Below are 25,618 nucleotides of genomic sequence, written 5' to 3' on the forward strand. Positions count from 1 at the left end.
GTGTGAAAGCTGCAAAAGGAAAGACTTTTCCTGCACGATGAGGGTCGCAATCTGGCTTGGTCGGCATGTTTTATTAATCCAGAACTCGTCGACTTAAAAACTGACGGCAGTTTCTGCATAGACATTTTTTGGCTGCACTTTCCTTTTAAAAGGTTTGCTTTTCCTTTCACGCCACCGCAAGCCATAGAGCATAGGTTTGCACTAATACATGATAGGCATATTCCAGCTGACTGAACTTTATCTTAGGGCTCTGATTTGCAATTCTGGATAGATCTAGCCTTGGCCGCCAGAGGTTTTAACTCCTTGTGTCGGTTGCTTGCCCCGCTTCCCTGCCAGAGGTTGAAGAGCTGCATGGGGCATCTCTTCTCTCCTCAGGAAGAGTACCGGGGTAGTAGTTGGTGAGTTAGTCTGTGAGTGAGTCTGGTGGGCTGAGAACCATGGCAGCTGAGGAGCAGCAGAGGGATGGCAACCTCTGGCAGACACCTGAGGGCAGCGGCTGCTGCCGCTGCTGGAGCTGAATCTGTCTGCTGTTTGGAATCACAGCCCTTGTTCACAGCCTTGAGAAGCACAGCTTACCGATAAGCATCTGGGTATGCATTATGTGATTATTTTTATGTGGGTGCCAGAAATATACTTACAGTGTCAGTATTTGATCTTGTGGGTTTGTGCAGCAAAAATGCATCGAAAGCAGACATTTAATTTTTTTTAATTGTACTTCAGGCTGGCTTCTGTTGTTATAATTTCAAATATATTTAAGCATCTAATTGAAAAATCAGTATTTTTTAAAAGGACAGATTAAAGTGAAGCAGATCTGTAGAATTCTTAAAAATAACACTTATGTTCGCTGTAATATAGCTTTGTTATGAAAACTGGAATAGAAGCGTTATTCTAAACATAACTGACAGCTACTGTACAGTATTAAAGAGAAGATACGGCTTCATGTGGCTCAGCGTTCATTTGGATAATTTTTTATCATTTGACACCATATTTCTAAATCTTTCTCTGATACCAAATAAATAAATAAACAAATAAATAAATAAGGCTTGTCCCTATTCCTGAACTTCTCGAAACAACTGCCTGTCTGCAGTTTAGCTGATCAGAAGGTAACATTTACCCTGCAAAGGGTCACAGACAAAGCAGATGCTTTTAACTTATGTACTAAATTTTACTGACAACGTTTGCTGTGTGAGGTATTAAAATAGCAAAGGTGATATAAATCTAATCGGCGTAACTCCAAGGTGGCATTTATGCTATTCCTGCCCAAGCTTTACCTGGATAAGGCAGTCTGGGTAGCACAGTCTGATTTCTGTTAGCATAAAAGAAGATCACCTGCATTAACCTTGTAAGAGCCCATGACAGGCATCTTAAAGACCCTCAAGAATTCCTGCAGCAAAACTAATGACTAGACTTGGCAATTCTCATATTTGTAAAAGAAAATGAGCATTTCTAGAATAGAGACAGTCTACGTCAGAAAAAAAAACCCAAGAGTTCTGTGTAGGTTAACATAAAGAGTCACAACTGGTCATATCAGTATACTGATCTCTTGTTATTACAAGAATTCCAATGAAATTTGCATGCGTTAAATTTAAGGCAGAATATGCTGGAGTGATTTCGGTAGCAGCGGTAATATACTTGGTAGCATGCTAACAGAAGCTGAAGACATAGATGCCAAGTTAGAAGGCTTAAAACAAAGGGAAAGAGGTGTTACAGAAAAATGGAATAATAGCATATAGGGTAGTTCAGGGTGAAAAAACACCCAACCCAACACGATCATCGGTTGAGCTTTGAGCAGTTGGTTAAAATATGCCAAGGTCAGCGTTTATCTGCAGAATTAGATCCAAAATTCAATCCAGGTGCCAGGAATGCTGAGCATATATTGCATCTATTGACTTTAGTGGGAATTATGTGTGTTTGACATGTACAAAAAAACAGACCAGAAACTTAGGTGCCTAAATACAGACTATAGGCGAAATCTTAATCCTGTACAACGAACTGGAAAAGCTGAAACTGAAATCAGAGGAGATGGAATTTCACCGCAGGTGACTAACTTAGGTGGGTTTGAAAATGCTGACTTAAGTAAGCATGATCTAAAAGATCAGCATGATTGGAAAGCTTCTAAAATAGTTTCGTCTACTGTGTAGCAGGAGTTCTTAAGCTTTGATTAGCTATCGATCCCAATTTAGAGTACCCCAATAAATATGGATAAGGTTACCTATTAAAAATGAATGACAGTCGTATCAACATGATGTTGAAATAAATACCAAAGTTGTAATATTTCACTTTAACAAGTTTTATTGTGAACGTAGTCAAGTGTGGTGTTTATTGACCGAAACTTTTGAAACAGCTAGCTAGACTTCATAGCAGCATTACATATTATTTTACAATGGTTAAAATCAAACTGTTTTCATTTTTTTTATATCAGAGAAAATAATATAAAAATTATTTTCTCCAGGGAATTGTCACCATTCCTTCTATAAGGTAGCATCATTAGACTGACCATTCCAGTATGCTGGAATACTTTGATGCACCAAGCTCGGTGTTTCCAAATTCCATGACATTTTTATGCATGCTTCATGCTGACTAACTTTCACTCTGATATGGTAAAAATATGGAAGAGGGAAAGGCAATACAACAAAAATGATGTCATAATACAAAGAACAGATGTGCAGACAGAGGGGATGAATTAGTGAGGTAGCGTAATTTCCCAAAGCCATTTTTCCCTACTTTTTAAGAAGCCATGGGTCAACCCAATCCAACACTAATATAAGTCACTCCATTTTGAAAATCCCTTACAATTATTAGCTTACTGCAGCATCAAATGCCGGCTGAATCGAGACCCAGAACATCCGTGCCCTCCAGCCCACTGCCCTTCCCTTGCGAAGGAGTGAAACAGATGTTGGAGCAGCAAGGGCTGCTCGAGCAGGCAGATGCATCATCCTGTGTCCCCATGTGCCCCACTCACCACTTCTGCTCCCCAGCATGTGGCAAAAAGTCAGACTCACCTCTCCTCGTGCACATCCATGGTCAGGTGTGGTCATCGCCATGCTAGTGAACCCCAGCACTGGAGCCATGAAACCTTGGTTTAGCAGAGTGGGCAAATAGTCTACTGATGAATGAAAGTAATTAGTGTACCTATTTACAGCTGAAAAAATGAACAGGCCAAAACTTGAAGTGTCATATGTTTTTTCTCAGTGTTACAGCTGCCTACTTACTGAGGGGCTTGGCATTTTTTTTTTTCATATAAAATGAAAATTGCCTGGAACACCAAACAGATGTTTCTAGTGCATTTCTTACTACCTCCCACACACATGTACCCGGTTTAGTAAGAAGTGCCATTGAATATTTTCACTGAATGTTCTAACCTCAGTTCCAAAAGAATTAAACCTGAAAAAATATTTACTCTAATTGTGAATAATTGGCACAGTTTTAGAAGCTCACTGTAAATGCACATCAGAACTCTTTTATGAACCACATTTTTAAAAACCTCATAAACCCCCCTCCAACAGGATCCGAATGACCCGGTCAGTTTAATTCAACTCAGAGTTACAGCTTTGTTACTTTTGTCCAGTCATTGCATATAACTGAGAAATACTTCCTGTACAAATAAAAAGATTTTCCAGTCCAAAATACTCAAACAGCTTTTAAATTATTTCATCCAGCATTGTAACCTAGATTCCAAATGAATGAAACCTGAAAAAATATTTACTCCAATTATGCACAACCGACACACTCTTTTTGGTTGCGCTTAGTAGTTGAATGTAAATGCACATCTGAAATCGTTTCCTCAACCAGATTTTTCTGGTAAACCACATCAGCTCCGATTAATTTTGTAAATAAATATAAATCCATCAATATGGGTCAACAAGGATTCAAAACTACGTTTCCATTTATGGTAAAAAATAACTCGCAAGGACCAAGAAATAAGTATTTAATTTCTGTAGAGGTATGTTACTTCTAGTTAGACCTAGTCATGGCTCTATGTTTCATTTCAACTGCTGACACTGTATCTCTTGTAGCATCTCCAAAATTGAACACCAGCCTTGTTGGAAGGTGAAACAGGATTTCAAACTTGCTTCTTAGAGATGCAGTAAGTTCCGAGGGTTCCAGATAATCTATTAATATCAGACTGGCTCCTGTTGTTGCTGCCAAAGGGCTTGTGGATAAACCAGTACGGCAATAAGCAGAAAGGAACGTGTCTGGAAGGGAGGACACACTCCTTTCCTCTAGATGAGAATAATAAGACCAAAACTCCGAGGTACCTTAAATATGTCAGACGGTCTATGTTACAGACAGAAGGTTAAAGGATGCATCAGAGTGATCAAGAGATACCCCAAACAGACCAACACCCTAAGTATTTTGAGTCCTTCAGGTTAGTGTGATAAAAACTTCAGTTTGTAGGTACTCAGAGCACATCAGTATTTATCCTCTGAGCAAGCTAATCAGAAAGCTAATCATTTGCTCGCAAAAAACCTGTGAATAAAGTGAATAGATACTTGCAAGGTCTGACTTGCCAGAATAGCTCATTCAGCAGTCAGAGCAAAGGCAAAACAGTGCAGTAGTACACAACCACAAGCTGATTGACTCCAACTTCTTGGCGGGGAAAAAAGCTTTTTCCCCACTTGTCTTATTTTATTATGCAGTAATTCAGTACAAATATTCACTACAATCAGACATACTAATTCTTCTTAAACAGTATTTTGAGATTTAAAACCAGCTTGTTTATCGTTCTAAACTGAAACTGTCTTAGTGTCAGATTATGATTTCATTAAAGTTCCTAAACAAGGAAATATGTGGTCTGTTGTAAAAATAAACATGCCCTGTGGTTCCATTTCTCTCCTGCTAGGACAAAAATCAGAAGAATAATTTTGTTATCTTTTGTTAGTGCTGGAAGAATTTTCATCACATCTCTGAACCACCTAATTCTACACTGAACCACGAGACATTTTCTAAATAAACGGTCATGAAGGTCACATTCTCCTTTGGTCTGGCATTTAGATATAAGATAAAAGGACAGAGTCAGACTTTCTGTAAGATTTGTAGGCAAAGGAGTTGTGTAAATTTAATTGCAAGAAGATTTTCATCTGCGAGACTCAATGGAATTTGTGTTGGAACACATTCCTCCTGACTCTATAAATGTAAATTAAAAATTACATCCATGTCTATGTCACAGCAATACAAAATTCGAGTAAGAGTGGATGGAGGTCTGAATTATGTATACAATACCTAAGTGTTGAGTTAAACTTTTAAAGAGACAAAGTAATCTCTTAAAAGATTGACAATATTTCAATTACCATGCTTTTGAATACATGATATTTTGATAATTCTACAGAAGTCTGTATCTCAAAGATGTAAAACCTGTGTGAATCTGAATCTCTTCATCAGATGACTGAAATAGTTATTTTGTTTTGAAATGTATCTCTTAAATTCCTCCTTTCCAAAGCTGCTAAAAGACATTAAGATCAAGAACATATTTAGGAGAAGCAAATAAATATTAGTAAATTAAATGTTCCCACATTTCAATTTGGGTTTGGATACTTAAGCAATGTGAAGAAAAACTGTCATAGATGTATGCTTAATATGTCAGTGTAATCTACTGGATCATTTTAACCAAGCACAAAACAGGGGTCATAATTGACACACATGAATATATGAACCCAAATAAATTGAATCCTTCAACATCTAATAGTTAAACCAAACAGAAAAAAATGTTATGTTGCTTAAGATTGATGTAATGGAAGATGAAGAATGATGGTTAAACAAGCAATAACTCAGTATATAAAGTTATATGACATTTAAACAGGCAGAGTTAGTGTACCCCTACAGCTGTTAGATTTCTAAGACCAGTGCAAGAGATGATCCACAGTATTCAAAAATCTGTGTATGATACGTGTCGAGCTATTTGATTGTGAACTTCCATCAGAAGTTTAATGAACTCTTAATAAGACATAAACACATTTTGCTGTTTTCAGCATTTCTCCTCCTGACAAAACGTAATCCCATTTAAACTTTCAACATTGTATTTGTCCCATTAGCCATTAACTCTAGCAAAGATCTCAGGAAATGAGCTGAATTGATGTATCTGAAACTGTCCTACTCTGGCCTTTTCTGAGACTACTTGTTGGTTTAAAGTACAATGTGCCAGCACCCAAAAGACCCAGAGTGCTGAAATAATGCCAGGAAGAACAGTTTTAATGGGTTTTTTAAGTGAAAAACAAGCCAAAGAACATACAGCGATTCTGAAGTATACTTCTCAGAACTCACATCACCGAGGCAACATATAAATTCTGCACTAATCACAACTTCCTGCAGGCTAGTTAGCCTCAAGTTGAGTTTACAGCAGTAAAGCAGCTGTAGGTGAAAATGGGCCACGAGGAGAATGTTCAGTCCAATTTCTGCTGGAGGAATGTCTATAATAACAAATGTCCCATCACAACAGAAATATTTGTCAGGAAGCTCTTTAAAACAGCTAGTTGTATTAAATACAATAGGAACAGTAAAGAAAGTGTGAGAAATGCTTCGTTCTTCCTGGACTTCACACTTATGATTAATGCTGTAAGTAAATTGCTTCAATCGAATGCTATTCTTTAGTATCTCAACCTTCAACAGACTCAGACAGCAAAAGTGAGAATATATCAGCTTCCGAAGAATATTGTGTTCTTCATGAAGGCCAGCCAAGTTAGACTGAGGCAGGATACAAATTCTCTGGTTTGGCAAGGAGGTATATGTCAAGAATAGCTGTTATGTAAGAGCTGACTTTATGGTTTACTTCATTTGATATATTTGAATTGAGTAAATGGACTGGAAAGGACTTCCTAGTTTATTATCCTACCTATGACAGTAATCGCTAGAAGATGTTTAGGGAAAGGATAAATAAACAATGAAAATGTTTTTCAGGGCCCTGAGGGAACCAATAGGTCTTAATAGCCCTGAGCAGTCTCACCTGGGACGCACACCCATACTGTTGGTCAATGGCCCCAGCAGCCCCATTTAAGCTCACACTTAGGCTTAATCCTTGCCTGAGTTGTGTGGCAGGTGTACCTGTCTCTGTCCCTCTTGCCTGTTCTTCCTGACTGGAGCCTTAAATGGGTCCTGGACCTGCTTCATTACTTGCTTTATCTGGGATTGTTGGTAGATGTGGCTATCCAGTTCTGCTTGGATGCTGTGGGGCTGCACCCCACTGGTAAGGGTGCTGGGCCATGCCTGGCCCCTGGCTCCTTCTCTCCCGTGGAGCATTCCCACACGTGCTGTTGCTACTGCCTACCACCGTTGTAGCAGTGCCTCCTCGCTACCTTTCAGCACTTCTCCTTTGTAGGTTGCCTAAACTGGAGGACTGAACCCACATCACAGTGCATGTATCATTAATAGTGTTTTAACGACCTTCCTTGACCCTGTTTTTTAAAGGTGGTTATTTACAAAACACCTTAGACTCCTGGAACTATTGGAAAGGCATAAATCTGTTAAAGTGATAAAAGAAAAACTATCTACTAAGCATACAGAAAGAAATAATTACTAACATCAAACTTCCAGCAGGTATTACTTGTTACATTGATATGCTTTGCAATATGACAAAGCTGATAAAAAAACCCCAAAACTGGCTGATAAAAAAATGTATGGAGTATGAAGGAAAATATGTGTGTATACATAGTCTTGAATGTAGGTGGTTGGGCAGCATCTAATGCATCTAATGACACGAATATACATTTTCAGAGACTGCGTCTTAATCGCTCAATCTATATCAATCTCTCCAAATACACACTCAATGCTTTCCAGTGCATGTTTTCTATTAGATGATCCATGAACAGCATTGCACAAAATATCTCGTGCAAACTGAGCTCGAATTGATTCGGGAGAGGTCTCTTTTGCCACTTCAGGATCAGCTGGACCCATTAGTTGCCTCCACTCTTCCACAGCATTTTCCTTGGTTAAGATCATTACCACCGATGGACCCCTGTAAAATCAATATAAGGAAACTCTTATGCTATTCTGAGATGCAGATCTAATTTTGACTTTGGATGTACCATGAAGGGTTATGGTAAGTGTTAGACTATCTGAATTTTGTTAACCTGGTTCCATCTTAAAATTTGTTTCCGAGTGTTTTGTTGAAGGCAATGTCCTGTGTTCAAAAGTCAAAAAGACTATGATGATCAGCTATTTGGATTTGGTCTTTTAGTCCTAAAAAGATTCTCACTCAATAATTTCTGAAGCAAGACGATACATACTGTTTTATCCATAGCTATACTAACAATATTATGAGGAAGATATTTGTCCTACAGGGGAAGAACAAGGATTCCATAAGAAATTAGTTCTTTTTTTTTTTTTTTTTAGAAAAAATTCCAAAATAATAGTCACTACCCATAAGTTTGGAAAGAATTTTAAATCTTCCTTTTAAAGGAAGAGCAGTCCATGCTAGAAGCCACTAAACTTGCCAGAAAGAGTGACAGAATGTAAAATCCTTAGCCCACTTTGGGCATAGCATGTTTTGTTTGCACTGTAAATTCAAAGTTTGATGTATACTTACATACCTCAGTATTGTATAACATGACACTTACTCAGTCATACAAGTCACTAACTCTTCAAAAAAGGGTTTTCCTGAGTGATCCTTATAAAACTGTGTAGCCATTTCACGAGTCAAAGCTTCTTCTTTAATCTTTGAGATGGTAAATCCAGCATCTTTAACTTTTTGCATAATGTCATCTGGAAGAATAACAAGCAAACTCATTCTTAATTGAAATAGTCTAGATGCAAAAAAATTTAAAAGCTTAGATGCAAAAAACCACTCAAACTTCAAAAGCTTCAGGAAATACTGGATGCTTTTTAAAAACAAAAGTCACCAATGCCTATTAAAATTCTACTTACAGTATCAAACAATCATGGAAAATATGACAAACAATTCAATAGTCCTCTAAAATAGAAAGAAACTGTTGTCATTGCCCTAATCCATCTCTATGCAGGTGACAGTCCCAGGCTGTTATAAACTATACCAGTGGCAGTCGTTGCTGTTTCTCACATTGGACAGAACACGAACTGTAGTTGTAATGCTGCATCACACACCAGCTGGCCTGCTAAAATCAATCTGGATTGTTACAAGAAAGGAAGAAAGACTTAAAAAAGCCATTGATGAATTAACATCAGAAAGACTACTGAAATTTGTTAGGACAGAGAAGAAGAATGCCAAGAAGAGGGTCTAGATACAGGGTTTAAAAAAAAGTGGCAGCAAAAATCTTTAAGGTAAGATTCCAAATTATATATAGTGAAATTTTTACTTTGACCTTTCCTCCTCATTCCCTTTGTCTAATAGCAAGTTACACCAAGGATGGGAACGCATCTAACTGAGCAATGACCCCTTTTGAGTCAGTAGAGATACTTGTTTAAAGTAAGTAACATGAATTTGGAAAGCATCCCTCTCCTTTGTCTTAGAAGGATGCTGGATGGCTAGTTTGCACAAGTTCCTGGCTTTTAAACTTAGCTAAGAACTCTTTACTTTAATTCACCACCATTCTTGTGAAGAAAGAGCTATAGGCAGCTTTAAGCAAAGGAAATGTGACATTTGAGACCTCAATATGAGTTATGAAAGCCTTGTAAAAACATTTCTCTGTAAGGAAAAAAACATTTCAGAGAATAAAATGAATGCGTCTGACATGATTTACTGCAGTGTATATTGCTAATATTTTGTAGAAATTACATCTGTAGACATAGCCCAAACTTTCTAGACCACTTACCTTTATGCTTCTTAGCAGCATCAGGTTTGATTAACGCCAGTGTGTGCTCCTGAGGGAAGAAGAACTGTAATTCCTTCTGAGCATCATCGGGCGTAGAACTACCATGCAGCTGACCAATAGGTACATTGTTGACTGCATACTTTGCACGTAAACTAAGAGTTATTAAAAGAGTAAGTTACTTAAAGGAATAGCCATTTTGAGCTTCAACTATCACTAGCCTTAACCCAGTGAACATAAATTAATGTTGATCTGGCAACTTAAGGTCTTGATGATCTCTCTATAGGAGTAAGAAGCCTTCAGTATCTACAGAAAGAACAACCAGCTTTTTAATTAACCAGTCTAAATATGAACACCTTCCCTTCTATCTGTCATCTTCTTATATTTTCCAAGATAATAACAGTCCTTGCTTAATGAAACAACAGGTAAGATGATACTACAACAGCTTTTTAGAATGATAAAATAAGCAGGTAAAACTAAGGTGTTCATTTATAAAATGTGTAGAAGAAACTTAGTCACAAATAAAATATGCTACTGATAGAAAGTTTTAATTAAGCTAAGAAAATAAGCATATGCTCTAAAAAGTAATGATGCTATTTCAAGCAAAATAATCAATAAGTATGAGATATTACCAATATTGTTGCAGGCAAAAAATTAATAGCAATACTTCTGTAGAACTCAAAGCCTAAAAATTGCCATCCAAGGTCACAAAGATGCAACTTAATAGCCAAGTAACCTGTTCATACGGCTGTCAGAGCAGGATTATAAAAAGATTATTACCGGAGAATTCTTCCTGTGGTATGTGCTTCTGTCAGTCAAGGATTTTTCTCTGACTCAAAAGGTTTTCTTTTGCTTCTATACCCTTATAAAAATTCAACTTAAACTCAAAAAATGCTATAGTCACTGTGTGTAATACAACTGTTCCAAGAAAAGCTTAACAAATTGCAAAAATATCTATCAGTTTCCACATGATGGCACTATAGTTACACCAGTTGGAATGTGGTATTCATTTGGATGAGGAAAATGACAGTAAATTGGAAGCTGAGAATAATGGTTTACTCGTGTAAGTATTACCTGTTTGGATTTTCCTTCTGAGCCTCTTCAACAGTCTTTGGGCCTAATAGATCTCTCCAGTGTGCTATAGCATTTTCTCGTGTTAGAGCAAGTACTAGAGTTGGACCACTGTAAAATGGGAAAACTGGCATTAAAACCATCAAATAATAAGTTCTCTGTAATTACTAAAGGGAATTTGATTATATATAGGCCAGGCCAGGAAAATGAGCCCTAGTATTGTAGGATTTAAAAACCCGTCTCAGTTTAAACAGAAACAGTCTGATAAAACCTTAAGGGGCTTAAACACAAATTTAAATTTAAAAGTTACTGAATGTTAACACAACAGCAAGAATGTTGTAGAATTGGGCTATGTCTTTATTATTAGACACAAAAATGCTGATCAGCTCCTAAGCTTTTATATTTGTCCAAGCCATGTCCCAGCTTCATATAAAGGCAATATCCAAACATGATTTATTTTTCTTCCCTATGGAATCCAGCACACAGCCTGGATGAAGATTTCAAAACTCTCCTACAGACAACCTAAATGCAGCCTTCCAGAGCAGAGCTCAACTGTTTTCAACTAAACCAATGCAACTGGCCACTGACTTCAACATCCTACATACAGAGATACGGAGGAGCTAGTAATTTTTAAAAACCTGATTTATTTATCTACTATACTTGAGAATTGTCTCATTATCTGCAGTTGTCTGGTCTCATTTTTGAGTTCTACTAAACTCTCAGATACGCATGTATCTTTTAGCCATGTATTATTCAGGATAATTATTCATTGTGTAAAGTTCAGTCTTATTTATATACTCACATGCTTATTTCATATTCAACATACCTGGTCATTTGCTCTAGAAGGATTGGGAAATAGTCTTCATTTTCGTGCTCTTTGTAAAATTCACGTGTTTGTTCTTCAGATAAGATTATTTCTTTCTGCATTGCTATTTTGAAGCCATCATCCTTTATTCTCTGCATGATAGAATCTGTTTAAAATATTGAAATAATGCTAAGTTCCCATCCATTCATTAATTTGCACACTTGCGAAGAAATGACATGGGCTTTCCAATCAGAATGTTAAATTTTTACAGGTGAATTAATTTCTTAACTGAAGAATAGAAAATGAATTCAAAGCAACTGCTAGAGGGCTTCCGTAGTTGCCTAGACAGTCAGAAAGCTAGTGATGACCTTCAGGCTTTCTCTCACTTCAGACATATCAGTAGGAATTCCTGACTTAGAAATACGGTATGTGTATATCACCACAAGAAGGTCTAAGTATTTTGAATAGGTAAATATTCATTTGACTAAGCTTTACAAGACCACATGCATAAGTAAGTAGTGTTTGGTACAAGTCAAAATGACTCTATAGTTGCCTATATTTGGACTGCAAAACTGCTGCGCTAAGTAACATACTAGGTAATAATCAAGAAAATTGTCAAGGGGACATCAGAATTGTACCTTTCAGATCTCTGCATATAGGTTATTTCCAGTACAGAGATTCTCAAGTTAGAAACAAAGGTGCTATCTAGAATCTAGGAAAAAATGAAAATATGCAGCATAGAACATCCTGGATCAGGTCTTTTTCGCCTTGCCATTGATCTACCTTTTGCCTGCCATTCAAGGATAATATCAGCTGCTTCATTACAGCAGGAAGTAGGATCCTCTACACTACACTTTGAAATTACTAGCTTCTCTGTGAGGTCTTCTAAAAGAATTCCATCCAAAGGTACAATCCAAAGACATTCTTGAAAAATCAGGCAAAGAAACAAAGTAACATTGATGTTTACATTATCAATATATCAAAAACATTAACCATGTAACATTTTTCCTGACAAAGATTACTGTCAGCTTAATGCTGGGGAGACAATACAACCTAAGAACATTTCATTAGTAGAGTTTGAATTTTTAAAGTTCAAAATATGAGACTTTTTATATAGCCTAGATGGAAAATGTAGTTATTAGCACTTACTCCGTCTTTCCTTTAACAGACAAGGTCTAATTAAGGCCAAAGTCTTTTCAGCTTTTTGCTCTGTCTTGTTTTTATCAAAATTTGGGAAAAAGAAGGCAAGTTGCCTGCTGGCATCTTCTACACTGTCTTGCACATCACATATATTTAATATACTCTCAGTTTCCATGGTTCCTTCCAAACTAATGAGACACAAAGTAACAGTATTTAAGTCACTGCGTGCATCATGTTAACGGTTGACTTCTTGAAAATGTACTTTCTTAATGTTTAGTAAAAATTAAGATGCCAAACTAAATTTTTATTAAATTTTGATTCATGACTGAAGTAATGTTTCTAAGAGGAGAATTATTAATCTTCTCAAAAAGTGCCTTGTCATGTGCTATGAAAGAGAAATCTCAGCCATGCAGCTTTTCTAATTCCCTTCTAGCTTATTCAAAACAGTCTCTTTCACTAGACAGAATTACCACTGACAAGTGTACGGTGTATAATGAATGATCAGTAAAGGGATTCTCCTTAATTGATGTACAGCATGATCATAAAAACAATAGCACTACAGAATTGCCTTTAACAAAGATACTTCTAATTGTTACTAGCTGGTATTTCTAAGGTTTATTTAGCTAAGTAAATACAGTCACTCTTGGCCACTTACAGAAAACGCAACATTCCCCAGTTTTACTGAATTAATGCAGAAAGGGATATAACAGGCATCAACAAAAATATCAATTATTATGACAAGTTCTTTTTTGGAACAAAGTATTTAAATTCATGTTGCTTTAAGTAAATAAAAATAAAATAAATAAACAACTTGAGCAAATATTTGAATTTTTGTTAATACTTTCTTTATTGGCTGATGCTGTGTATACAACTATCATTCTCTTCAAAATTCTCTACAAATTTTTGGCATAGGAGACAACCAGACATTTCAAGATACTGTGACTGTGAACAGCTAATCCTTACATTGTTTTTATGCATCTTGGCTGGGGGGAAGCAAAACCCTCTGACTTGTTTTCTGACTTTTACAGAGCGGTCCCATGGAGCACACCATGCTTCAGGCGTCCCCTAGTCTCCCTTGGGCCACATCTACAGCTTCCCAGCATACACAGGAGTAAACATGGGCAAGAGTGTAACCCTCAGTGGGCAAAGCTGGCAGTTGCTTTGGGTGAACTAGTATGAAGTGGAATTGCATGGAGTACATCAGCTTTGATGTACGGCACTGTTCCCATTGGTCTGACAACCCATTCAAGGCTAGTTCAGAAACAGCGAGAGATCTGTGCCCTTTCCTTGTTGTCTTTACCTAGGAAGCAAGGAGTTTCTATGTTGCCCCAGGTACTGTGATTACATCTCTAATAATGGTCTTACGAAAGACCAGGTGAAGAAATCTGCCTGTTCCCTGGACCCTGTGCATACGAGAACGTGAGTGTCTGCAGGTATATGCCTTGGTTTATGGTGTGCTCTGAATACTGTAACCGAATCACATATACACATTTTCACTGTTAGTTACCTGTCTGGCTTCTCAGGCTCATCAGGCCCACTCTCACTCAATTTACGTAGTTCTTTCCAGTGAGGAATAGGATCAGTTGCTTCTTTTTTAGCGATTACCAAAACATGGCATGGTCCACTCATCATGAATTGAACAAAATCATCAAAATCAGGCTAAAAAACAGATTTTTTCCTCTATGAATTGCAGGAACTCTGATTTTATCATCAGAAATGAGACGACTGGCCTTTCCAAAGTAACTAATAATGCCTGTTCTAAAATGGCATTCACATACATTACTCAACCTGTCAAATTGTTTGGGGAGTTTTTTGATCAATCATTTGAGACACCACCACTATAAAATGTCTAAAACACAATTAATTAAGGTAAACTAAGTCATAAAATTACATTAAGCAAGTACCACATGTTCCTCCAGGTTAAAATGCAAATGATAAGAGTGAAGAAAATGATGTAGAAACTCGATGTGAGCAAATGCCATGCTTGCAGTAACACATATAGTGTGACATAAAAAAACTGCAATACAGTTCCGGGCTTAATTTTTGAAACTAAAAATCATGTAGCTGGCTGCAAATACAGAACACTAAGATATTTGCAAGACATTTGTAGGTTTTTCTTTCATTCTCTTTGTTATGTTCTTTTCACTCCTTCAGTTTATCTTTTCAATCCTATAAATGTACATTTTCATCAGAAAATAACTTTTGAAACTGTTCTGAGTTTTTCGTCTTTTTTTTCCTTGTATGTCACCTTTTTCTTTGGTATTGTGAATTTCCTCAAATATCTTCTCTCCTTTTAAATGTTTGACTAAGCCTTTTCTTTACCAGTCACCCTCATCTGACTGTGTATGATACACTTTTCCTGTAATAATATGAGGATGAAATGTTCATATGTGTGCTTTCAATTCATTACTTCTGTCTTTCAGTTTTCTTCATATCTATGCACAAACACATTTCACAAAATGAACAAAAGTGAAAGAGACAGAATGAATGCAAACGCAAAAACATGTAGTACAATGCACAGAGAGAATATACTGTTGTGGCTTCAAAAGTACACTTGCTCATGTTAAAAGAAATAGATGTGGCTATTAGATCTGTCTTTCCTTGCTCACACAGCTTCATCATTAAAAAGAAACAATTTCTGCTTCCAGCTATATCTGAAGGTCTGTTACCTTGAGTCTCCATATTAGGCAGCCTCTGGACCTTCAGCAAGCTTGCAGAGTATTAAATCAGGAACAATTTTGCCCACTGAGCACAAAGGAATCTATATTCCATATTGTCACTTTAACATAATTGTTTTTTCAGCTTAGAATTACAGTCAAAGAATGGCAAATAGTTGGCTTCTCAATATGCATAGCGCCCTCTGAACTGCTTCTGATAGTTCGTAGTAGTTTTGTTATTCTCCCTGCCCTAATGTTGGCTAGGATTTGCTGTGGCGTAGTAGTGCTGCCATATATCAAACGCTGTGTGCTTTATCCCTGTCTTTGTACCTCCCATGTCTCCCTCTACACCTAACTCATCTCAAATTTGGCTGCTGTTCCCATGAAGATAACTTATTTTTACCTCTATTTGCCAAGACCAGGCTTTTTCTGGTTCCTTACAAGCTCTCCCTGTTACCATAGTGTAGCCACCTGGTGATTACTACCAGATTTCTTTTTTCCCTCTGGCCCCAGTAGGAACCATCTTGTCTCACTCTCATTCATTTGGAATGCCACAGGAACACTTTCTCAGCTTCTACTTTGATTACGCCAACCCTTTCATTGATCCATGGGTCCCTCCAATAATATCAAACAAATTAGTTGTCTGCATGTAATTCCAGCCTCTGTCTAACTTATGCAGATCTTAAACAGGAGAAGGTATAATTATTTGCTAAGTAGCACCATTTTTGTCATTCAGATCCTTCTGTAGAGTTAACTTTAGTTATCACACTGGCAAAGCACTTGACAATATCCTGGTGCTAGTTTGCTAGAGCAGTACCATTTAATGGTGACCAACATTAATTTCATTGTTTTCTTGAACTAACTTTCTCTCCTTAGCTATTTATTGTCTCCTAAAATGGTATAGGGCCAGAAAGATGCATTGTCTTTCTGCCTGTGCACTTGTTTATTCCCAGTACTACCCCATGATAAAAGCTGTGAAGAAAAGATGTAATATATACAATCATTATTTTCTGGCTGGAAGAGTATGTGTCAAATAAATGCATACGGTCATATAGATGACACTGGATTTTGGTTTTCTGCTATATTTCAGTGCCTAACTTAGCCTATGTTTAGGGCCAGGATTAAGGGTCATACATATTCTGATAGCAGAAAGAACTACAAAATCTTTTGGTGTTTATTGGAGTTCTGTTTAATTTAGTTGGAAAGTTAGAGTGCTACCAAGCCATATCTGTATGAATTGACAAAAAAAAAAAAAAAGTGAGGTCATATTTCCTTTTTTTTCTGTGTACTAAATCTACATTAACTCTTTTCTTCAACATATTAAAAATTTACAAGCCAGAGATTTGCAAACCCATGTAGCTACAATTATATGCTTTGCCTGTTCCTTTTGTGTAGGATTTTAGTCTGTTTTTACCTGCTCTTTATTCCGGGCGTAGAACGCTCTGATTTGCTCTTCAGTTAGCATTTTCTCTTCTTCTGCTTCAATGCCAAATCCTGCATTTCTAATCTGCAATTATTCATTTATTACTCAATGACACTTGAAAATGGATATACGCAAAATATTACATTATTATTCCAGTTTTGTAAGCTGTCTTAAGTTTAAAATTCTCTGAAATACTCCAAATATAACTTACATGTTTGCCTAAACTAACGTTCCAGGTTTTCAAAGCACTTCACTAAATTGAAGATTACAATGCCCACTAAGTTAATGTTTGTGAAAAATATAGTGCAGTTCAATGTATGTATTCAGTAGTTAGTAATCCCTTTTATTTCACATTGAATAAATTTGTTTTAACCATTGTGAGTGATTAACATGCAACCACTTCTAAAAATGATGTTATAAACTATATTATATACATAGCAGTCAAATAAATGTGTATTCATCAACAATTGTTGTATTAGGCTAAACTACTTGGCTTTAGAAACAGCAAATAAACAACAATAAAATCTATTTTATTATTATCTATTTTAAATTACATCAGTGCACACAATTCAAGTACGTGTAATAGATACACACTTACATGACCTATATAAAAATTCACAGTCCACTGGTATGAGGTTTATACCATATACTGATGTTTAAACAACAAAGGCGCTACCCAGCCCCAGTGCTGATCATACGCCGATATTAATCAGTTCACTGCTCTTTAAAAGCCCCTGTGATGCTGCTGAGTGTTTCCAGACTGCCTTGACAAGGCTGAGTGTGGAAACAGTATGGGTACACACCTCATAAGGCAGTACAAAGGCAGAGCCAACTAGCAGCTGCTCAGCTCCAGCTAAATTGCTTTCAAGCACTGCCTGCTTTTTTTTTTCACATTTATTGAACCTCCTTCCTTTCTGGCCAAGGTAGAGTAATTGCAGAAATGACCTGTACAACACTCTGACTTTCTTTCCTGCCAAGGTCACTGGCCCTGTCATAACACTTCTTAAAATTAGCATAATTTATCTTAATGTATAGTGTTATAAGACTTCTTTTTTTTTTTGTAAGAGAAACAGTGAGAAATTCATGTAATTGAAATGAGCATTCCTATAGTATCATATTCTAGAAGGCAAAAGAATTTTTCTTTCACTGTCTGACGGCTCAAACAAATACTGGACCCTTGGATGCACCCTTGCGTACTTGCTGGAATCACATTTTTCACTGCAGGAATAAATATTTCACTACTGAAAAATATTAGTGTACAATCTCCGATTACTAGTGCACGTGAATTAACCTCACCATCCACACACATATACCGTCATATGCGCCTGCGCACACACTTCCACAAGGAATTCGTTAGTTGATTTATGTGTGCCTACAGTTCTTAAAGATGTTGTGTGAAGAATTAACTTCACCACCACAGTTTCTACTTCTCCCTTTTATTGCAATGTGAGGAAAAAAAGACACTTTTCCATTCGTAGATTTCACGTGTCACTGATCAACACAGCATGAATCATTGTCATACCTCACCTAGTGACATAAAATATTGAAGCAATAGTGCCAATCTGAATACCATATTATTTCAGGTCAAAATTATCTTGCTTTTATCATCCTTATCAGAGAAACATTAATAGATTTTGTTCTAAACCCTGGGCATAAATTAGGATCTATTTAATCTTGCATCTTGCTACTATGCCTCAGCTAAATAGGATGAATGCATCTTGAAATTTGGTCTACCTTTTGTTTAATTTCTTCTACGCGTCCCTGTAAGACATCATCAGGTTTTATAATTCCAACAGAATATCTGACTACTTCTTCTGAGCAAGAGAAAAAAAAAGTGTCAAGGAATACATTTATCAACATAAATGGACAAGTAAATTTTCTGTTACTTACAGGTGGGTTTCTCTAAATACTTCTCCATTTTAATATTGAGATGGCCAAACAGTGGTTCCAAAACATAAGTCACTCCAGCACTTAAAGTATGTCTTGGAGTGTGGGACCATCCTTGGCCATCCCTGGAATCCACATTCCTGATGAACCACTGGTATTTTGGGTCGTATGGTGGAGAAATGGTTCACTTGGAGCTAGGTGTGGTAGAAAAACTACAATTTAGGATTACAATTTGTCTAGAGAGCTCTGCATGTACAAGACTAGAAATATGAAAGGAATGGATATTACTAGATAAAATTCACTAGGTGAAAATTCACATGAATACTGGGGATTTCCAGTAAAATATACATCTGTTGTAGATGTTTTTTTCCTTAACATTGTAGAAGCTGAAGTAATTTACAATAATTGTTGAAGTAACACAGGCTTGCCAGCACAATCTAATGTTTAAAACAAGAGGTGTTCCTGGTTGTAGACATACAGTTACAATATTCATAGCATACAGATCCTTGCAAAATGACAGAAAGTGGTCAGAAAGAGAATAGAGAATATATCTTTCTTTGCAGAATCGAAGGTTTACAATTAAGCATTAGCATGTAATTCAATCAGATCCCAAACACTGTAGAGACCTTGATAGCTCTAATGGAAACACCATACTACTACTTGTTTCCAGTACTAGAAAACACTCATAGGCACCCGCATGCAGTAAGGAATGTATTAACACAAAGTGTTAGGGTGTTATGGTTTCTGAGGGATCCCTTAACCTGAAGCTGAACCCAAGCTGAAAACTCTGTTCCCTGATTTTGTCACACATTTACGTTCTGTGGATTAGTGCAAAGTCTATACATAATTGCTAAAGGATTTATAATACTGTACTACTAGGTCTCAGAGTGCTTAAAGACGAGGTCAAGAACATGTCACTTGAACCATACAACAAAGAAGACATGAAGAGGAAGGAGAATGGAGACAACTTAATCTGTGACATTGATCAGAGGGAAAAAAAAGCCAAGCTAATGAAGAAGGAAGGAGAGCATGGAGGAGTTTATTCCATCTGAACATTGCTAAATGACAATCTGTGCATATATGAAGCAGTAGAAAGCTTCAGTAGCCACAGATAACAATAAGAATAGAAAAGATGTTGGTCCCAGCTCATGACAAGCCTGAAATAAATTGTTCACATGAGACTCACAGGCAGGATGGTGCATATTTTTCAATATTTTTGGAACCTTATCCTGCTATTGTGGATTTATGCTCTTATGTAAGACTGTTCTTTAGTGCTTAAATATGGTCTGGTGAATGAGTTAATAATCTGAAATACAAGGCATGCCATTCCTTCACAGATTAACTCTTCCAGTCTTTACAGGTTGCCCCCATCTCGGTGCTTCTGTAGAACACCCAAGGGTTAACAAGCACCATCTCAACAAGGTACATAGCTAACACAGGGACTGCGTAGAAGTTAATTTCAGGTACTAGTTTTACACAGGAAAATTCCTGGCATGTGGTGCTGCTTCTATGTGCCAGGGACCTGAATTGTGAAGCTTTCCAAAGGGGGGTTGAAAACACTAATGATGACAGTCCAATATCTTAATTCCTTACAGAAGAAAGCTTCCCATCAGTTTGATATCCTCAATCATAACTTCTCATGCTATTAACTCAAAGGAATGTCTATTGGTGCTGGACATACACAATTCTTAATCAAATAACTAAAAAGACATTTGTTCTTTTTCTTTCCACTAACATTTCTAAAATAAACAAAATACATTTACCTTCTGGTACATTCTCCTCAATAGTCTCTTCTGATGATTTCTCTTCTAGGAAAACAAGTTCTTCTACCTAAAGTAATTGTAAATACAGTAGAAATACATCAACAGTGTGAAGCTAAAGTCACCAAACCACTGTCAGAACTTTACAACACTTTTATCTTAATGTAATAACATATTTTCTACCCAGGAAAGTGAGCAATTCTAAGAAAGACCTCGGGCTGATATTTTTTAACTGAGCTACAGTTTGTTAAAAGTTTCCTTTTACTGAAAGTGGAGTTCTTTGATCTCCATTTTCACTCAAAACAAACAATGAGACAGGACTACTTCCCAAGTCTTTATTTGTTTTGTATGATGCATTCTGACTGTTATATATGACAAACACTCAGTCCTGAAAGAAAAAAGATGACTAAAACCTTTATGTGCTAGTGACATTACATCCATCTCTCAATTTCTTGCATTAATATGCTAATCCATAAATTTCTTCAGTTTTTATAAAGTACCATTTAATGGAAATTTCTTTAAAACCTCCCTCACATATGGCACTATACTGTCAAGAAAAACATACAAAAATTTAAACATTACATTATGGAAAACATTATCACAGGCATTGAGAGAAACAATTTAAGTATAATAAAAAAACTAATTTATATTTAAATATATGTTTTCTGAGTACCTCAGAGCGTTCCTTCTGTCCAGCTGCAATTTTCCTCTCTTCTTGCACTAGCTCGGTTATTTTCTTACTTATAAGAGGAGCATTTACACCTCTCACTATTGCAATAATTTTGCCATTCTGTAAAAGAGAAAATAACACTCTTGGTGAGTTTTCATTGCTTAGTTTGCCTGAGTCTTGGAACATGCTGTATGTTGCTATTTTTTCCAGAAACAGGACAACTCCCCAGGCCCACTGAAGTGAACACCAAATCTACTACTGCCTTTACTAGTTTAGAATGAACCTTTCTTGCTTTTACTTCCTCCCTTCCTTCTCTATCTAATTTTCCATGTTTATTTCTAGGCTCACCATTAATATGACAGTCAGAAGTAAATGCAAATATGGAATTTAATAGCTCTTAATTTCTGTAACGTGGAGTTTTCTATCTTTTTATTTGCGTTATGTTTCAGTGTGCGCTCTATCACGTTCAGGAGCACCACAGTGAAGCTAATTTCTGGTGATCAAAGATACTGCTAACTTCACTTGGCAGCATTCAGATCCAAACCCAAGTGTCCTGAAAGTATCATTGTTCTTGGCCTCTAGTTGTGGGAATTCAAAGCCTACCACCCTGAAGTCAAAAAACCCACAGCCTCATAAGTGCGCAGTGTTCTACAGTGGAGTCCTAGGAGAACATTCTTTCTGTATTCATCAGTGAGATCAATTGTTACAATTTCTAAGGTGTGAGAAATACAGTTTTATTTGTTTATCTTAAAAACCTTAAAGTGGCAGGAAATGTAAACTTTTTCCCTCAGGGAAAGTGTGCATAAAATAATCACAGAATCACAGAATAGTCAGGGTTGGAAGGGACCTCTGGAGATCATCTAGTCCAACCCCCCTGCCCGAGCAGGGCCACCTACAGCAGGTTGCACAGGACGGCATCCAGGCGGGTTTTGAATGTCTCCAGAGTGGGAGACTCCACAACCTCTCTGGGCAGCCTGTGCCGGTGGTCTGCCGCCCTCAAAGTAAAGAAGTTCTGCCTCATGTTTAGATGGAACTTCCTATGTTCAAGTTTGTGCCCATTACCTCTTGCCTTTATTCACTGGGCACCACTGAAAAAAAGACTGTTCCCATCCCCCTGGCACCCTCCCTTTAAGTATTTATAAGCATTGATAAGATCCCCCCTAAGTCTTCTTTTCTCTGGACTAAACAGACCCAAGTCCCTCAGCCTTTCCTTGTAAGAAAGATGCTCCAATCCCCTAATCATCTTTGTAGCCCTTTGCTGGACCCTCTCCAGCAGATCCCTGTCCTTCTTGAACCAGGAGCCCAGAACTGGACACAATACTCCATATGTGGCCCCACCAGGGCAGAGTAGAGGGGGAGGATAACCTCCCTCGACCTCCTGGCCACACATAATTTCAGTGTAGCCAAATGCAGACACTTTATGGATGCAACCCTGGATAACTGACATGAATTTCTCACTAAGTAACTTCCAAAACTGTGGCTACCACAAATCTTCTGTGACTGTATGTACAGCAGCCACAACAAAAATGTGCTCAAGAACGACAGATTTAGGCACAGGAAACAGCCTCTGATGATATGATCCTACATACTGTAAAGTGTAAAGATATGATTTATACAGCTTCACGTTTCTTTTCAATCTACTGAAAAATGAAGGCAAAAGTAGGCGGCACATTAAAAGAAACTGATGTGATGTACTTACAACACAAAAAAGAAACACAGGTTCACATTTATTCCTAAATGGTTGCAGAGCCGGAATGCTGTCAGCCTCTGCCTAAAGTCAGATGAAAAATATTATTTACTTATGTAAGTGTGTATATGTATGCATCTATCTATCTATCTATCTAAAAAAATCTTTTTGTCTGCATGAAAACTGCAGTCTTACGTACTTTGATGTTACACACTCAAACTGCCATCTTAAATACAACTAGCAGTCCTTATGGCACTTGCTGGTGATGAACAAAGAACTGGTTTGGTAACATGGGATTGGTCTCCCTTCGTATTACAACAGCTGATCATGGAAACACACTTTACCCTGATACTGTTATAATAACATACATAAATGAGGAAGCAGTCCATGTAGTCTTGACGGAAGAGATTATCCTCTGTATGAAGTTCCTTGTGACATGTGGTCAACTCTATGAAAGTACTTGAGATGATCTCTGAACATAGCTGCCTACTTTTTGTGTATACAAAATACATGTATTTTCTGCAAAAATGCTTTGATCAAGTAATTAAAAGTTTTCAGTAACATGAAAAAGGATGAGTTTGGTCAGCATCTGGGAGGAACTGAATCTGTGAAACGAATTTATCTACTTTAAATTTTATATACCTCCTATTTTATACTGATAGTGTAGAAGAATATTTTTATTACTATAGTTTTGTGATAATTTACTTTTCAATTCCCCCCTTTAGTTCTCTTTAAAATGAAATACAGTGGAATATTTGGGAAAAAGGTGTACCAGCATTTTTCAGAGATGTAAGAATTTTAAATGTGATAGTCAATAATGTACAGGCTTAAAACTAAAAATCATATAGGATTCCTCATCAAGGAAAACAAAAGTTGTGGGATATCAGCTCCCATTCTGTTGTAGCTCCTTCCATATTTATTACCATTTCTAATCTACCTCTAAACAAAGTCTTATGAAGACATATGCAGAAGAGGCAACCAGGCCAAAATTATGATGGTTTGGTGTAAGGACAGTAAAATGAAAGCACTGTATATGCAGACAGACAAAAAGATATATTTAAAATAAAATGTAAATAAAGTTCCATAAGGAATTTACATCCTTACCACTGCAAAATGCAACACATCATCTTCACCAAAATCATTCTTCAGTTTTCTGAATAAATTCAACACAGCTTTGCAAGGACCGCACCAAGCTTGATACACGTCTATTACTAAAATATAATAGTTTGGAATTACAAACAGCTGACCTGTGGAACTTATAAATTGAGACATATATATGAGTGTATTGGAACAGCACTGGGAAGGTGTGCATATGCATCTTTCAGTCCTCTCCTAGTCAATTAATGCATCATGAATACATCGATGTTATTCAGTGGATACATCACAGTTTCCTCTTTTATTTCAATTACTTTTGACGTCACAATCTACTTCACAATGCCATTTGAGATGATAATGCAAACAGCTACATTTCTGTCATACTCCTTTGTCTTTTAATTGTTCTTTTTCTTTTCCCACTGGTGGTTTTCATTCTTATCTAGATCTTTATTCTACAGAATTTTTACCTCAGTAAGCCCATGCCCATCATTTCTTTCCTATTACTACTCCTCTGTTGATACAATCCCATTACAGATTTGTTCCTTCTACCCAAATACAATTCCTAGGAGACCTAGGAGACACTGTCATTGGACTGAGCAAACTCAAAACTGGGGATAATGTACATCATAGAATGTGCACTCTCAAGAATGCTGACCTATTAATTGCTAAGTACAACTGTACAGTATTAATTTAGTTTGTATAAGATTTTAGGGAAAAACTTCCACAGAAATGTCCTACCTCCTACCATACAGAATACCGAATTGGAAAGGTATATTTTTTAAGCATAAGTCTGTAGCACTGCATAAAATAATGGATAATATGATTTGCAACAAGTATTTATTTATCAGAGAAGACAGTATGTATTCCTAAACACAGTATATACACTTATAAATATATTAATATAACCTTTCTTTAAAAGATAATTTGGCACCAGTCTTCTAGATTTATGACAGGTATCTATTAAAGATGATATGATATATAAGTATGAAAAACTGTAAATGACTTAATGAGAGATTAAACAGAAAATAGAAACACTTAGTACCTACTACACCTTTTATCAGCAACATTTCATCCCATTGGTTTTCATCAGTTATTACAGCCTGAAATAAAACGAACTGACATTTTAACATCTTAAAAAGGCAGAAAAAGATCTATTCATCTCTAGGATTGTTCAAGTAATCGGGATTTATACCTGGAGCTGGGTTTCTTTCTTCTTGCCTGCCATTTCCCTGTGATTATAGGAAAAATGTCAAAATACGAAGTACATTTAACAGTTTTTTAAAAGACCATGTGACATGCAGAACTGATTTATAGGGTTTTCAACATAGCACTGCCTTCTGACCCCCTTAAAAATTAACTCAACTGAAGCCCCTACAACAATGGCACTTAACAACCCACGTCAGAGTTCCGTGGAACAATTTGCAAAACCCACATAGCACAGGAAACAGAATAAAATTTAGTTTCTTAATCTCTTAGGGTCTTCAAAATTTTTTTGGCCTCAACAATTTTTCAGACTTATAATTAATCTGTTCAGAATGGCCACAGGGACCTTGGGTGGAATGACAGCCGCTGTAACAGTGGACCATTTCAAAAAAATATTGATTAGAGAACTTCAACTTGAATGACATCAAATCAGCCTTCCTATCTTCTGGGATACATGAAAAGCAATTGCTTACATGTGTCTCATAACTAAACTCCCAAACTGAA

General features: G+C 36.7%; 1 protein-coding gene across 1 annotated transcript; it reads right to left on the reverse strand.

Moving 5' to 3' along the window:
• Positions 1-7,725: 7,725 nt before the first annotated feature.
• Positions 7,726-25,136, reverse strand: NME8 (NME/NM23 family member 8). The gene is made up of 15 exons (XM_009880063.1): positions 25,104-25,136; positions 24,954-25,011; positions 23,921-24,027; positions 22,829-22,900; positions 21,133-21,249; positions 20,463-20,529; positions 18,547-18,623; positions 16,804-16,896; positions 14,240-14,391; positions 12,742-12,920; positions 11,614-11,758; positions 10,791-10,898; positions 9,720-9,871; positions 8,550-8,694; positions 7,726-7,948 (listed from the first exon to the last, which is right to left on the reverse strand). Exons 1-15 carry the CDS (start codon positions 25,134-25,136, stop codon positions 7,726-7,728), a joined length of 1,728 nt encoding a protein of 575 aa, XP_009878365.1.
• Between the last annotated feature and the right edge of the window lie 482 nt (positions 25,137-25,618).

Source organism: Charadrius vociferus, unplaced genomic scaffold, assembly GCF_000708025.1.
Source record: "Charadrius vociferus isolate BGI_N301 unplaced genomic scaffold, ASM70802v2 scaffold760, whole genome shotgun sequence".
Lineage (NCBI taxonomy): Eukaryota > Metazoa > Chordata > Aves > Charadriiformes > Charadriidae > Charadrius > Charadrius vociferus.

What these genes read in the sequence shown, in the direction of transcription:
- NME8 (XM_009880063.1), bottom strand. Translation starts at nt 25,136, where the DNA reads ATGGCAGGCAAGAAGAAAGAAACCCAGCTCCAG. An exon ending in TGAGGAGAATGTACCAGAAG is followed by an intron (nt 18,624 to 20,462) that starts GTAAATGTATTT and finishes CTTGCTCAGAAG; the next exon opens with AAGTAGTCAGATATTCTGTT. An exon ending in TCTGTTAAAGGAAAGACGGA is followed by an intron (nt 11,759 to 12,741) that starts GTAAGTGCTAAT and finishes TATTTTAAACAG; the next exon opens with ATTCTATCATGCAGAGAATA.